This window comes from Xyrauchen texanus, chromosome 27, assembly GCF_025860055.1.
Source record: "Xyrauchen texanus isolate HMW12.3.18 chromosome 27, RBS_HiC_50CHRs, whole genome shotgun sequence".
NCBI lineage: Eukaryota > Metazoa > Chordata > Actinopteri > Cypriniformes > Catostomidae > Xyrauchen > Xyrauchen texanus.
The window spans coordinates 9,581,024-9,597,567 of record NC_068302.1 but is presented as its reverse complement, the minus strand read 5'-3'; the positions used below and the strand labels follow the sequence as shown (position 1 = coordinate 9,597,567).

The 16,544-nt window shown below is 37.4% G+C and overlaps 1 protein-coding gene across 1 annotated transcript in view; it reads left to right on the top strand.

The window, feature by feature from the left end:
• The window catches only part of cabin1 (calcineurin binding protein 1), a 116,009-nt gene extending 106,186 nt beyond the window's left edge, over window positions 1–9,823 (top strand). The window contains exons 37-39 of the mRNA XM_052094312.1: window positions 2,092–2,235; window positions 6,400–6,587; window positions 6,795–9,823. Coding sequence (XP_051950272.1) covers window positions 2,092–2,235; window positions 6,400–6,587; window positions 6,795–6,938 — 476 coding nt within the window. The 3' untranslated portion in view covers window positions 6,939–9,823. The remainder of the gene's footprint in view (window positions 1–2,091; window positions 2,236–6,399; window positions 6,588–6,794) is intronic.
• The last annotated feature ends 6,721 nt before the right edge of the window (window positions 9,824–16,544 follow it).

Here is a 16,544-nt window from a genome sequence, read left to right as displayed (position 1 = left end):
AATATCTAAATTTGTTAGAAGCTAAGTTGACAGTTTCCAAATGGGCCAGCAGAGGGCGTGTTTGTTTATGAAATCATGCACTCGGTTTATGGTTTGTACTTTATGTAACCACATTCTGTTGGCGGTCAAAATATATATTCATGTTTTAGTGTTAAAATAGCCAGCTATATCACTCTCCTGCATGTCTCTCATCCTCTATCAAGTTACACACACAGATAGACAGGTGTTAAATTGGTGTGTTTGGTGTGTTCACCTTCAGACCAATATGTTCTGTGTTGCATCCTCAGTTGCTAAGGAAACAAGAAGGAAGAGCCTGAGTACACGATTGTGTTAAGCGTGAGATTATGCACATACGGCCTTGTGTGTGTGTGTGTGTGTGTGTGTGTGTGTGTGTGTGTTTGTGTTTGTGTTTGTGTGTGTGTGTTTGAACAGCCAAATGAAAGTGCATGCACTAAAACATAATCAGATTTGTGTTGGTCAGCTCACTCAGTGAAATTCAATCAGATTTTCTCCCTATGAAATCTGTTCCTAAAGGAATTTTCCGTATGGGACGTTATGTCAAACAACAGTAACGGTAAACATGCACGCTGACCACAAACATGCACACACACACATGCACACACACACACTTGTGGCCAAAATTTTGAATAATCAACAGATTTTGCTCTTATGGAAAGAAATTGGTACTTTTATTCACCAAACTGGCATTCAACTGATCACAATGTATGGTCAGTACATTAATAACGTGAAAAATGACACAAAAAAACCCCCAAAATGTTCAGAACTTCTTAAACTACAAAGAGTTCTCATCAAAACATCCTCCACGTGCAGCTATGACAGTTGTGCAGATGCTTAATATTCTAGCTGTCAGTTTGTTAAGATAGTCAGGTGACATTTCACGCCACACTTCCTGTAGCACTTGTCGGACACTTCTCACACACCTTACAGTCTAGCTGATCCCACAAAAGCACAATGGGGTTAAGATCCATAACACTCTTCAACAATTGAAGAGTAACAACAACTATCTGTTGTCTAATGTCTGTGTTTCTTTGCCCAATCTCACCTTTTCTTTTTGTTTTTCTCTTTCAAAAGTGGCTTTTTATTTGCAATTCTTCCCATAAAGCCTGAACCCCGGAGTCTTCTCTTTACTGTTGAACATGAAACTGGTGTTGAGCGGGTAGAATTCAATGAAGCTGTCAGCTGAGGACATGTGAGGCGTCTATTTCTCAAACTGGAGACTCTGATGTACTTATCCTCTTGTTTAGTTGTACATCTGGCCTTCCACATCTCTTTCTGTCCTTGTTAGAGGCAGTTGTCCTTTATCTTGGAAGACTGTAGTGTACACCTTTGAATTAAATCTTCAGTTTTTTGCCAATTTCAAGCATTGTATATCCTTCATTCCATTGACAGTTTAGGTGACTGAGCACACAGCTTAAAGTAATGATTGACTGATGAGTTTCTAGAGAAAGCTGTTTCTGTTTTGCCATTTTTACCTAATATTGACCTTTAGATATGCTAGTCTATAGCATACTGTTTCAACTCAAAAACAAACACAAATACAATGTTAAGCTTCATTTAACAAACCAAATATCTTTCAACTGTGTTTAATATAATGGCAAGTGATTTTCTAGTACCAAATGATCAATTTATCATGATTACTCAAGGATAAGGTGTTGGAGTGATGGCTGCTGGAAATGCGCCCTGTCTAGATTTGATAAAAATGACTTTTTTCAAATAATGATGGTGCTGTTTTTTTACATCAATGATGTCCTGACTATACTGTGATCAGTTGAATGCCACTTTGGTGAATGAAAGTACCAATTTCCTTCCAAAACAGCTAAATCTGTACATTATTCCAAACTTTTGGCAGCCTGTGTATGCTGCATCTGTTTCTTTTTTTTATTGATTACTGGTGTGAAAGTTACAGTTAGCATTAAGTAGCCCCATGAAATAATATTGTCATTTTTGCAAGTAACCTCCTTCCTTGGCAACAATGCATCTCCGATACAATACAGCTTTAAATTCAGCTCATCCAATTAGATTTTCGAGCTTTTTAATGGCAACATATCTGTGGTGTGTTTGTGTCTGTAGAGGACAGAGAGGAGTCTGCTGCTCCTGAGGGTCTGCTGTACCTCCAGCAGGAGTCCCACTTGTGTCAGCAGATGAACATGGCCACAGTCTCTCGCATTTACAGCACACAGGAGTTCCCCACATGCTCAACACACACCAGCACAGGTAACGTTTGTCTGTCTGCCTAGGTTTGGGTTGGTGGCTTAAGCTACAGTCAAGATATGATAAAGTAGTTAAATACACTACAAGCTACTACCAAAAAGAGGGTAAGGGTGCTTAAGAGGGTGTATAAATATATTCAATAACTATGTTTCCATCCAAGGGATTTTTGGGGGACAAAAAGTGCAGCGCATCAAAGAGTTTACCGATATAGCTGTTGGAAACGCAAATTATTGCCAAAATTTCACAAATGTCAACATAATATTTTTCGGTTTAACTTAAGAGCATAAACTCTATGTCGATACTTCAAATGTCCCCAAAAACTGGTTTGGAAACACTTTGTCGAGAAAATTGTAGTGTCACATGACTGAATTTGCCCCAATCCTTAGCCTGTGTTAATTATGATGACAAGGTACATTCTTGAAAGCTAATTTGTTGTACGTGAAGCATTATTGCACTGTTATGGATTGGCCTTAATGGCATATCTGCTCAGATCCAGTGCTGCAAACACATCTGCGTCATGACACTTCCAGGAGTGCCAACACAAATATCTTGTATCATGCACCTGTCATCGACAAGTGCATGGAGAACAAATGTGAATGGCTACTCTTTTCGATTAATTTAATCATGGTAGTAATCTGTTTATTTATTAAAGTTTATTTTCCACACCATTCAAAATAATAGACGGCAGTCACGGAATTAGCCCACAACATCATTTCTGTGGACAAAGATGTTTTAAATTAAAAATAAATACGCAATACTTGAAGAAAAACATCAGTGTGCTTTATTGAACACTAACAGCATGATTCTATAAAATAATTGTTCAGCTTACTTTTGAAAAAATGCTGGCAAAATTCCCTGTATTAAATTAAATTACCGAATGAATAAAGCATTAAATAAAATAAAAAATAAAAAATCCAAACAAAACAATAATATTGTTAGGCGTATATAATTGCCTTTAGACAAATTTATATTTGCCTTACCCTGTTCTGTAGATGAAAATAGTCGGCTGAATGACGTTCTCAGAATGTTCTGCACTTTTTTCAAGACTATAAACTATCAGAACTATTTGTCCAATGCTGAGAACACTTTCAGAAAATGAGCTTTTGAACATTTTAAAACTTTTAAATATTTTAAATCTAACCCTCAGATTTGCTGAGCTTCTTCCGAAAATATAAATGGCATTATGACACTAAAATTAATTTTAGATTAAGTTGCTGGAGAAATATGCGGGACATAATGCAGTTGTGATGGCGATGTTTTTGATTTGATGATTGTTCAAAATAGCCTATTGAATATCAGGAATGTATCATATGTAAATCCTGATATCACACTGCATCAATGTTTCTTTAATATCTGTGCACACAGCATATACACATCGATGGATGATCCTTATGCTAAGACTGAAAGTTTCCCCAATACTTGGTGCTGGTTGCAAGCTTTAACATGGCCATGAATATTTGCATTATGGTCAGAACTGGTTGCAACCTGTGATGACGCAACATCAGGACCAATATTACAGTCCTGTCAGAAGGGCAACAGCTCCATGTTGATTGCAAATCTGTCTTCTGATTGCTTTTATTTATGAAATTAAAATGACATTAAGCTGACTAATTTCAGTTGTCGTAATACTCTCCACACTCTCCACATTTTACTAAGACTTCGGAGGGAAAACAATTGGGGATATCTGGGAGGCAATAGCTACACAATTAGTGATAAACACACATTTCTGTATGGAAACAGCTTAACGGTAGATTTATTTTGCGCTAAAACAAAACGTATGCGACAAAGTGATTTTTTTAAGCATGGCGTCATCACGCGCACCATTTTTATCGATAAAAGGCCATTTGAAAGGAAACGGGCAGAAGACGCCAAATTTTGCAAATATTTTTTACGCATTTTCGCTTTGTCGATAACAAAACGAAAAGTGGATGTAAACTAGGTGAATGATATGGAAATAAAAACAAACAATATATTTTATATATACTTCCAAAGCCACTTTTTTTATTGTCTAATACTAATGTTACTCATCTGACACAATAATGTATTGTCTTTTAATTGTCTGAATTATTATATTTGTTTTGATTATTATATATTAAATGGCTTTTATTTCAGGACCTTTCTCAGCAAATATTGATCTGTGATTAATTTGATTAATTATTCAGCATCTCATGTAATTGATAAAAATATGATATTTAATAGATTGACGGCTGTAATAAAACGTTATTTAAATACAAAAATAGTAAATACTTTAAAGGGATAATTCACTCAATATGACATCACACATTCTAAAATTCAAAACAATTATACATTTTTTAAAGGTACGCACACACCACCAATGCGCAGCGTCAACATTCTGTATTGCCACGGAGCGCAAGTCGCATAGTTTTCCATTAAATTCGACCTAAATAATTATCAAAGGACAAACATTATTTAATGTAGTTGCTGCGTTCCATTCAATTCGGATGTGGGATATCTCCGACCATAAAGGCATTCCATTGCAGATGCTCGGAAGATGACGTTTAAGAAAACAAAACTGTAATGCTCCCGTTAGCTTAGCAGGTGTTTGACTGTCACCAGAGATGTTGTCTCCTGGCAACCCAACTGATAATCAATGCTGCAACACTAGCATTCGTGCTACAGGTGTACGATTATGAAAAGAGAATATAATATACCATGTTTTATACACCTGTTTTTGCAGGCATTTGTTAAAAAACCTTTAATATCCTGTAATATAGGAACTTTGACTCATTTACCAATATTACTTAATAAAAGTGAATGTGTATCACTTAGTTTGTATATCTCCCTGAGGGCCGACATGTTTGTTTGATGTCATGCACCTGCATCTCGCCGAATTCTGAGTTGAACATTTCCACACAAGTTTTCCAGTTAGTATTCCGACTTCAAGAGGGCCTGGTTAGCTCAGTGAGTAAAGACGCTGACTACAACACCTGGAGTCGCAAGGGCGTGCTGAGTGAATCCAGCCAGGTCTCCTAAGCTACCAAATTGGCCCGGTTGCTAGGGAGGGTAGAGTCACATAGGGTAACCTCCGTTTGGTTGCTATAATGTTGTTCTCGCTCTCTGTGGGGCACGTGGTGTGTTGTGCGTGGATGCCACGGAGAATAGTGTGATGCCTCCACACGTGCTATGTCTCCGTGGCAACGCGCTCAACAAGCCACTTGATAAGATGCGCGGATTGGTGGTTTCAGATGCGGAGGCAACCGAGATTCTTCCTCCATCACCCGGATTGAGGTGAGTTACTATGCCACCACAAGGACTTAGAGCGCATTGGGAATTGGCCATTCCAAATTTGGGAGAAAAAAATAATTCAGACTTGAAGTGGCATTCATTCCACTTTACTAGTTGAATGGAACGCAGCCTTGTGGTCTGCCAAAGCTATTACGCTAGACTGGTTAACAGGCCAACCGAGTGAGTTGGAAAGCACGCCAATTGGGCTTCTAATTTAAATGTCGTATAAATGTAATATATCGATGCCTCAAAAATATATCGCTAAAATAACGTGCCGAACAATAATCGATATATCAATATTTTATGACATCCCTATTAATTAGTTCTAATTACTGCCTTAATATAGTTCAGTAAACTTAAAATACCACATAATACATGCAAAACAAACCAACAACTAGAATAGGTCAAATTTTTAGAACAGGGGTCCAGTCGACTTTAATAGAAGATTTTAGTAATTTATTAGAAACAGCCTTGTAATGCCAATACTAATTAGCTGTAATTACTGGCTAAATACAAAATAAATGTACAAAATGAAACATTTAATAAGTTGTAAATTAGGGCTAAGATATCCTTAATCTACATTTAGTTATGCATTAATTACTGTCTTATTCATGCTTAACTAGTGCATTATTGTGGATCCTTAAAAATAAATTGTTACAAGTAATTAGCAAAACTAATTGCAAGCATTTAAACATTAGATCAAGCAGTTATGACCAAGAAAATGAGTCAAGTGTGTATACCAAACTTTCACTGGTTGTGTATACTATATATACAACTAAATACAACTAATGAAAGAAAGAAAATCCATTTATCAAAATATACATTTTTCTCCATAAAATGGAGAATGTCACACAGTGATTTCTTGGAATGAATTGTTTCACACATGCTCATTCTATGTCTTTATTTCTCTGGTTTCTCCAGACAGTGTAGGCCAGTTAAAGCAGGGCGATGCCAACCGTATTCGATCCCGAATTCCACCCAACATGCCCAAACTGGTCATCCCCTCCACGGTCACTAAATTTCCCCCGGAGATCACGGTCACACCACCTACGCCCACCCTGCTCTCCCCAAAAGGCAGCATCTCTGAGGAGACCAAACAGAAACTCAAGGTGGGTATTTTTTTAAATCATCAATCCTGGCATTTGTTCACTTTAGTCAATTCACAGATTGGATCAGTCTGAATTTGCATGATTTTTCAAACTCCTTATCCAGTGACAACTGAAAAGGTCATAGTAATAGAATCATAGTAATTCATTGTTCAAATGAGGTTGGAACCCTCCTATAATCAGTGTCTCTCTGTCCGTTTCTCTCTTCAGAATGTGATCCTGTCCTCTCAGTCTGCAGCTAACGTGAAGATAGACACTCTCGCGCAACCGGCTTTAGAGGTACAAGAGACGTCCAGTCAGGAATCCTCTCTGGAAAGTGAATCAGATGAGGAAGATGACTACATGGACATTTGAACTCTAAATTTTTGCTGTAGAACTCTGAACCAACCCAAGCTGAACTCTGAAACAAAATCTCCTTTTCTAATCGTGTAGCTGCAGCTAACCACTGACGGTTTTTCTGTAGCACGTTTTCCCGCTGCATGCATGTTTTTCAGCAAAAGGGCTTTTTTTCCTACCCTGGCACTTGTGTCCTGTTCTTGGTGTTTTTGCTCCTCTGCTGCTAAGCATGGACCGATTTTCTATATTGTTCCGTTGGTTTTCGTTGTGTACGATCCTGCAAGGTGCCATTTTTACGCCAGCAGTTGTGAACATGACAAGAATTCAAAATTCTCTACTGATGGACAGATTGTGATGCAGAGTTTTTTGGGCATTAAATTCACAGAACGTCACAACGTTGTTTACTGATTTAACAGGAAGTCAATTTTGCAGCTGTGTAAAATAAAAAAACTAATGTCATATTTGTACCAAGTTTCAGTTACATTGCAACCAAACATGGAATATTACACACCGGGATGTCGGCATGCAAACGTTTTTTTGTTACCACCGTGTGGACATTTATCGGGTTTTTGTTCTTTCTGCATATGTGTAAATTTGCATGTGTTTTTTTTCTATTTCCAGAGCGGTGATTCCTCCACGTATAACACGCATGGAGTTTTTCAAAATTTCAAGATTTCAATTTATTTTATTTACTGTTAATACATTACCGAATTGTTGTTTTTGTAAAAACATCAAAGACCTGACTTTAGCACTCTTAGTTTAAATGAATACTTCACAAAAATGTAAGTTCTGCATCCTTTACTCCCCTTCATATCATTCCAAATCCATATGATGGGTTTGGAACAGCATGAGGGTGAGTAAATTATATTTTATTTTTAAGCGAACAATCTCTTTAAACTGCAAAGAGTTTCTGTACAAGCGTTGAAAGGAATTGTCTATTGTATTACTGTTAAAGTCTTATGCAACCTGATTTCACGTTTTCATTTGTAGTTTTGTTATGTTTCCATTCGGGTATAGTGAAGAACAGCATTTAAAGAACTGAAGCATTCGAGCCCTGTCACCAGCACTGACAATATGTGACTATTTTTCATATCACACTTCAAATATGAATGTGACTCGAGCAGGAATAGAAGAGTTGACTTGCACCATTATGTGAACATTTCTAAACAATAGACATAATGTCTGGGATCACAGCAGCTATGTATTGAAACTGCATTTTCTTAACGTCTTTTTCCATAGGTTGAAAATCCCAAACAATGGTGCTGATCTGTCTTCTGACTTTTTCATATAATCTAAGAATGGTTAAACATAAAAAATGCCCTGGCAATATATAGATTACTGTATATCTTTCTTTACCCATTAGTTTTCATTTGGAGTAACACTGCTTTACCTTTAGACTATTAGGGTGAATAACATGAATATCATCAAGAAATGTTCCGATCATATTTCAGCCCAAACTAAAAAGAAAAATTAATTCATAAATATTTTTTTTTAAATTAAGTTTTTTTTTTTTAAGGACTTTCATGATATCTAAGCAAACATTGCTCTTATCTTAAAGGAATATTCCAGCTTAAATACAATTTCAGCTCATTCGACAGCGTTTCTGGCATTATGTTGATTACCACAAAAAAAATGTCAACTCGTCCCGCTTCTTTAAAATTAAAAGCAAAAATCAAGGTTACAGTGAGACACTTACAATGGAAGTGAATGGGGCTATTTTTGGAGGATTTAAAAACAGAAATGTGAAACTTCTAATTTTATAAAAGCACTTACATGAATTCTTCAGTTAAAACGTGTGTATTATTTTAGCTGTAAAGTTGTTTAATTTGATATTATAAGTCATTTTTGAGTTTTAGGGTCTGTTTACATTAAAACTTCACATTCACTTCCATTATAAGTGCCTCACTGGAACCCAGATTTGTGGTTTTTTAAAGTAAAGGAGGGGCGAGCCAAAACAAATGTGTGTGTAATCAACATTATGCCACGAATGCTGTCGATTCAGCTTAACTTGTATTGAACCCGGAATATTCCTTTAATGCAAAGTGTCTTATTCCTGTCACTGGAGCGTGAAAACAACTATGAATTTATTATTATCGTAAATTGTAGTGTACAATTGTAATTATATACATCATGGTAGTATTTGTTGTGCTTCTCAACAAATTGTAACACAAGAACAAGTTATTTTCTTTATTACAATGAAAAATTAGGCGGGAAATGTGCTTAATTGTCATGAAAATGTCACAACGCAGAAAATCGTAATAGTCTTAAAAATAGGCATTTTAGGCATTCTTTTTTGTTTGTTTGTTTTGGTGAAATGTGATGCTGACATTTCATTGTGCGATTCACCCATTTAGCTTGTCTGATCAGATATTGGAGAATATTTTAGATCAACGAACAGAATAAAGAACCTTTGTATGTATGGTGATGTCACTCGTGGGTGTGCTGGTTCCCCCACAGATCTGCTTTTGGAGGATGTTAATCATTCCCATTCTAATTTAAAGAAAATGTAGTTAAATGAATGTTTTTTTTTACTGATAGTTTTCTACTTATAGATGGATAAATAGCGACCAGTATATTTTGTGAGCAGAATTTCTTTTTTTTAAATATAAGAAGACTTTGAAGTGATTACATGTTTAGATGCAATGAGCATGGCTGACTAAACTACTTGTACACAGATAAAGAGATGTTTCTATTTTTTCTCTTTCTAAAATAATGTTTTGTCCGTTGGTGTTTTTTGTATGCTATCTCTATGCTTATGTTATGTATGTAACATGACAGAGGAAGTGGAGATTGGGGTATTACTGTGCTCAGGCTTTTTCTCTGAGAAGGTTGATCAATCTGAATTTCTGACTTGCTGCACTGATGATATCACAAAACCAAAAATACACTTAATGACCTTTTTACCTGAACTACTGTTTGGTGGTGTTTGTTTGTGAGAGAGGTTAACCTCTTCAGCTCTGCGGACCTACGAGCGTTCTACTCGTTTTACTCTAAAGTTTACTCTTTAAACCCTCAATTGCTCGGATACATGAGTCAGCCATATGTGATCTCATTTGAAAGCTTATAATCTGAAATTTCCATAGATAACATCACGTCTGTATTTATGTTACTTAAATAACAAAATAAGGCCTTAAAACATCCACATCTCATATAAGCCTCACCTAGTGGTCATATGGTAGAAATATTACAGTATAAAAGTCTTTCAAATAGCACTTAAATAGACAAATCATATATCATAAAAGCTCTCTTCCTCAGGAATGCAACTATAGTAGTTGTTGCCCTAATACCACGGTTTGAACGATTTTCAAAAGAAGGGGCGGCTGTGGCTCAGGTGGTAGAGCGGCTGCCAATCGCAGGGTTGGTGGTTTGATTCCCGGCCCACACGACTCCACATGCTGAAGTGTCCTTGGGCAAGGCACTGAACCCCAAGTTGCTCCCAATGGCAGGCTAGCACCTCTGCCACCATTGGTGTGAGTGTGTGTGTGTGTGTGTGAATGGGTGATTGGGACAGTGTAAAGCGCTTTGGTAACCTCTAAGGTTAAAAAAAAAAGCACTATATAAGTGCAGACCATTTTCCAATCACAAAGTGAAATATGATTTCTATAAGACATCAAATACAAACATCTCTTTTATGTGCTGATCACTACTGCTGTAAGCCCCAAACAGCTAAAACCATTTTTTTTTTTTTTTTTCAGTTTTCTAAAAAATTAGCCATTTAAATACATGCAATCGATGATAAAATGTTTCTTTATATCATCACAAAGGGGAGGATCTCAATGACACCTAGACTGAGCTTCTAGTCCACTCAGAGGCCAAAATGATCAATGAAACAATGAGGGTGGTGCATGAACTGAAAATTAGACTGAATATCTGGACAAGCACATCTGTGAGGGCTAAAATGCGTTAGAGTGCCACCTACATTTCAGATCAGCATTTTGTGATGGAAGGTGATAGAGGAAAAATTCTTGCCATCTAGTGGAATAAAAGACTTTGGAGGGAGATGGAGTGAACGGAACCAGAATTACATGCTTAATTTTTACTGAATGTTGCTTATTGAAACATTTAATAATTGGTTTTGAAAAATCTGACTGATTTTTGGACATTAGTCCACAGTATTTGTGAATGGTGAGCTTTTAAATTTGAGTGTGAAAACGTACAGGCTGAAAATGCTTGAGTTGAAGAGGTAAAAGATTCTGTCAATCAATTCAAATGTATTACATACTTTATATCAATATTTGCTAAGAAAGTCTCTCAAATAAAGGTAATTTAATATAAACAATGCATAATAATTAAAAACATAATGTAGAGGACCTATAATAAAAAAAATTTTTATTGGACTCTTTAAGAGCATCTCACTACTTTTTAGTTTCATCGATTATTGCCCAAATTAAAACCATCAGCATATTGGTAATAAGCATGAAAATGCCTATATATATATATACACACACACACATACACACACACACACACACACACAGTATCTCACAAAAGTGAGCACACCCCTCACATTTTTGTAAATATTTGATTATATCTTTTCATGTGACAACACTGAAGAAATGACACTTTGCTACAACGTAAAGTAGTGAGTGTACAGCTTGTATAACAGTGTAAATTTGCTGTCCCCTCAAAATAACTCAACACACAGCCATTAATGTCTAAACCGCTGGCAACAAAATTGAGTACACCCCTAAGCGAAAATGTCCAGATTGGGCCCAATTAGACATTTTCCCTCCCCGGTATCATGCGACTCGTTAGTGTTACAAGGTCTCAGGTGTGAATGGGGAGCAGGTGTGTTAAATTTGGTGTCATCACTCTCAAACTGGTCACTGGAAGTTCAACATGGCACCTAATGGCAAAGAACTCTGAGGATCTGAAAAAAAATATTGTTGCTCTAGATAAAGTTGGCCTAGGCAATAAGAACATTGCCAAGAACCTGACACTGAGCTGCTGCATGGTAGCCAAGAACAAATAATTCACAGCCTTTGCTCAAGACTATGTTGAAAGCATGTTTGGCACCAATTACAGCCTCAAGTTTGTCATGTGTCTTTTACTGAGGGGGGCTTCCGTCTGGCCACTCTACCATACAGGCCTGATTGGTGGAGTGCAGCAGAGATGGTTGTTCTTCTGGAAGGTTCTCCTCTCTCCACAGAGAAATGCTGGAGCTCTGTCAGAGTGACCATCGGGTTCTTGGTCACCTCCCTGATTACGGCCCTTCTCCCCCGATCACTCAGTTTGGCCGGGCAGCCAGCTCTAGGAAGAGTCCTGGTGGTTCCAAACTTCTTCCATTTATGGATGATGGAGGCTACTGTGCTCATTGGGACCTTCAATGCTGCAGACATTTTTCTGTACCCTTCCCCAGATCTGTGCCTTGATACAATTCTGTCTCTAAAGACAATACCTTGGACTTCATGGGTTGGTTTGTGCTCTGACATGCACTGTTAACTGTGGGACCTTATGTAGACCGGTGTGTGCGCCTTTCCAAATCATGTCCAATCAACTGAATTTTCCACAGGTGGACTCCAATCAAGTTGTAGAAACATCTCAAGGATGATCAGTGGAAACAGGATGCACCTGAGCTCAATTTTGAGTGTCATGGCAAAGGCTGTGAATACTTATGTACATGTGATTTTATTCGTTTTTTTATTTTTAATAAATTTGCAAAGATTCCAAACAAACTCCTTTCACGTTGTCATTATGGAGTATTGTTTGTAGAATTTTGAGGAAAATAATGAATTTAATCAATTTTGGAATAAGGCTGTAACATAACAAAATGTGGAAAAAGTGAAGTGCTGTGAATACAGACAAGATCCTATGTTTAATAGAAATTATGAATTGTTAGAACAGAGAAAAATTATTTGTACCTCTTTGTACATTGTTTTTATCTTAATTCCTAAGTAAAACTGATGATTTGAACATATTTGAAACTTTTAAAATCATGTCTCGATACACCTGCATTCTATTGTGCTTCGTCCGATCTGTCAAGGATGCATTTTGTTTGACCCAAGAAGCTCTAAAAAAAAAAAGGGTTGCTCGGTTCTCGGCGTTAACTGGTTACTGGGTCGTGACCGCCTGCTGGGTCACAAGATCTTTTCTGTCATGAGTACAAATTACCAGTTATGCTGAGTTTACACTACATGATTTTAAGCCCGATTTTCGCTCGCTGACAGTTTTGTGGAGATCGGCAAAAAAAGCCTGAAATCGTGGTCAAATCGGAGCTCGATCCTGAGAGCGACGATCACAATGTATGAACTATCAAAGACGTGATATGAGAGAAGCACTGACACGTCGCCGATGTCAGCGAGATATCTAGAATATTAAATATCTGGACCTGTCTGCGATTCCAAATCGTGCAATGTGAAATATGTTTTGACTGAATGCAACTGCAGCGTTCACCTACAGCCAATGAGAGAGCAAGAAACGGGGCACAGGAAGTTTCAGTGGGAGGAGTCCTGATGTACCTGCAACAGAACATCAACTAGCATGCGGTATCAAGAAAGTCTCATTGGACTGAAGAAATGGAGGAAAAATTGGTGGAACATTTAATGTTTCATCTGAACTGTACCACAACTGGGTGGAGAAAGAGAAGAGTTGGAGAGGAATTGCCAAATCTCTTGGACAGTCAGGTGAGCAAATAGGTCGAATTTTCAGTAGGAGGTACTTTTCATATTGTAACCAATAAAATAAACAATTAAAAACATACACATCATATTCTGAAAAGCATAACATATGATCATGCATTTGTTTTTGTATCTCGTATCACTTCTTGTGTGAACTCTGTGGCGAAACTTAATTTGGAGTCCAGGCAGAGTCGTCTGGGATTCTTCAATAGTGAAATGTCTTGTAATGTGTTCACCCCTGTCGCCGATTCCTCGTGCAATTTGAAAACGCTACAACTTCCATGACAAGACAGACTGTTGTATAATATGAACGGTACCACGATTCGACATCTTTGAAAGTCGTGTAGTGTGTAGGAGGCATTAGAAGGATAAAACTGTACATTTGCAATGTTTGGGGCAACCTCTATTGTCGATAAGTGTTAATATCTCCAGGTTTTCGTAACGAACAGAAGAGACTGCATTTCTCTGACGTTAATTATTAGCTGACAATCACAATAATCCATCAATGGTGGATATTCTTTTTTGACAAGGTCTCTTTTTGTAGCATTGCATATGCTAGCTCCGTGCATTATTCTGAATGCAATCAAATTCTGGACATCATTTCAGAGTGGCAGTCCCAAGTAGCGTTGCCGCCTGTCCCATAAAATGCGGGATCTTCCTGTAGTTAAAGATAAAATTATGTGTTCCATATCGAATCAATGCGGGATGTGATCTGTCCCGTATTTAAGCTGGTCTGATGGCGTCACGTCTAAATCTTTAAAGATCATTAATTTAACCTTGATATTCATTGGAAATTGTGCCTTCGGTTGGTAAGGGACTGTCTGAAAATTCCTCACATTGTGCTAAAACTGTGGAGGGTGTGCCTTGAAGAGACCGTCTGAAAACTTAAGCCAACAGCACCAAAGCTACAAATATAGGGCTATAGATATTAGGTTGCTACTGTATATTATAAACATATAAACATTACTAGATCAAGTACCTATTCATTTATTCCACCAAACACCCCCCAATTGGTGGGTCATGGATGATTGGCATTCACAAAAAGTGGGTCGCAGTAGGCAAAAACTTGAGAAATACTGGCTCTCATTTTGTGGCAGTGCTGCTTATGAGGTTTTTTTGAGGCGCGCTGACTGCTCCCTGCTATACGCAGCTCATAAAAACAAAAGCTTGAATTGCTCCGATAGTAGGAAAATGGATACTTTTATGACTGAATTTATGTAGGGATCAGGGAGCATGATTAATTGTGTTTTTTATGCAATTAGTTTCACTAAATTAAATCGACAGCTCTACTAATTAGTAATTTGGCTGATGATTTGATCCAAAGCACTTGCGTCACATGACAAGGATGGTCCCTCTGAGTAATCTGAGTTTAAATGTCTAGTTCACACAATAATCTTTCATCATTTACTCACTATCATGTCATTCCAATCTGGACTTACTTTTTTCTGTGGAACACAGAAGCAAAATGTTTAGCAAATTGTCAGAGCTATTCTCTTACATATAATAAAAGTGGATGGGGACCAGGACAAAAATAGCATAACATCAAATATCTTTGCAATATAAATGTGCACACTTTTTTTCAAAGTCCTCTAAAGCAATATGTTCACTTTGTTTGATGAACAGACTGAAAATCATGTCTTAAAAATCTTCACAGCCTAGTCACCGTTAACTTTCACAGTATGGGCGCTGTCCGAATGTTTGCAAACGGCATACCACTGCTCGATAGTTTCGAACCTCTTTCAACTTCTTAGCGAAGAAGAAATTCTCTGTGAGTGTATCTGAGCCTTTAGTAGTTGGCCAACTCTCATTTTGACTAATCTGCCATGTCTTTTTTGGGAATTACCAATTTCTAGTTACTCTAAATGATTTTGTTCATACACACTTACATATAGGGCTCTTTTTATGCAAACTCTCCACATTTTGACATTAGCTGCTACTGAACCAGAAAGAGCGAGGACAGAAACTGACATCATCTCACCCTCGTAACTCTTTTACAGTGAAAGTCTTCCTGTTATCCATTTGGGTGGAAGACCACCCCGTCTCTTTAGCCTGGCCATGTCAAAGGGAGGGGCCGGGCCGGGCCGGTGTGAAGCCCTCAGACTTGAAGAAGGCCATTAAGACCCATTAGCAGCTCCCAGAGGTTTCTTATGAAGTGCTGCCAATGTGTCATTTAGTCCCTTTGTCAGGCACACTACACTGAGGGTTTGTTTTCTTACATATGGGACAAAATGTGCGTCAGATCTTTTTTTTTTAGGGGATGTGGGGGTGGGAGGTGATTGTTTACCTCCTGTGTATGTCTGTTGCCTCCACCCAAGTAAATGGTTATGACCCATAATAGACAATTGTATTTTCATCTAAATCAAGGCCAATCAATCAATATGTTGTTCTGCTAATGATATTGCATGCACAGTTTAGATATAGTGCTGCATGGAAATTGGCCTTTGGTTTAGGTGAGCAAGTCAATCATTGATAGCCGAAGGGCATTTCTGGTTAACATCTTTAAAACAATTGCTTAAAAGAATTAATTCATGACCTAAATGCAAGGACGCCTGGGATTGTTGATTGAGTTAGTGGCATTGTAATCATGTGCCAAGGAGACGGAGAATTTCATATGTAAGCAAAATGGATATTATTACATACTTAATGTATCAAAACATATAAGAATTTAATAGAATCATGTTGAAATCCAATTGGTATCTATACCGTGTGCTAGTTTAAAGGCCTTTGGTTAACTAAAATTCATTATTTATTATTTCCGTAGAATCCGCTGTTATTTTTCAGGGCACTAAAAAAACTACGTACTCACATTTCTAGGAAAACAATTCACAATTTGATTTCATTGCATTCTATCTGATTCAATTGGTAATACTGAATTGGTATGTTTACTTAATCCATTTGAGTGGGGACTACATGAAAACTTTTTATAGCATTGATGAAACTGGGCCGGGGATTTCCATTTCCTAGCATGCTTTGCCTGGGACTGGTTGCGGTGAACAAATGTCGAAAT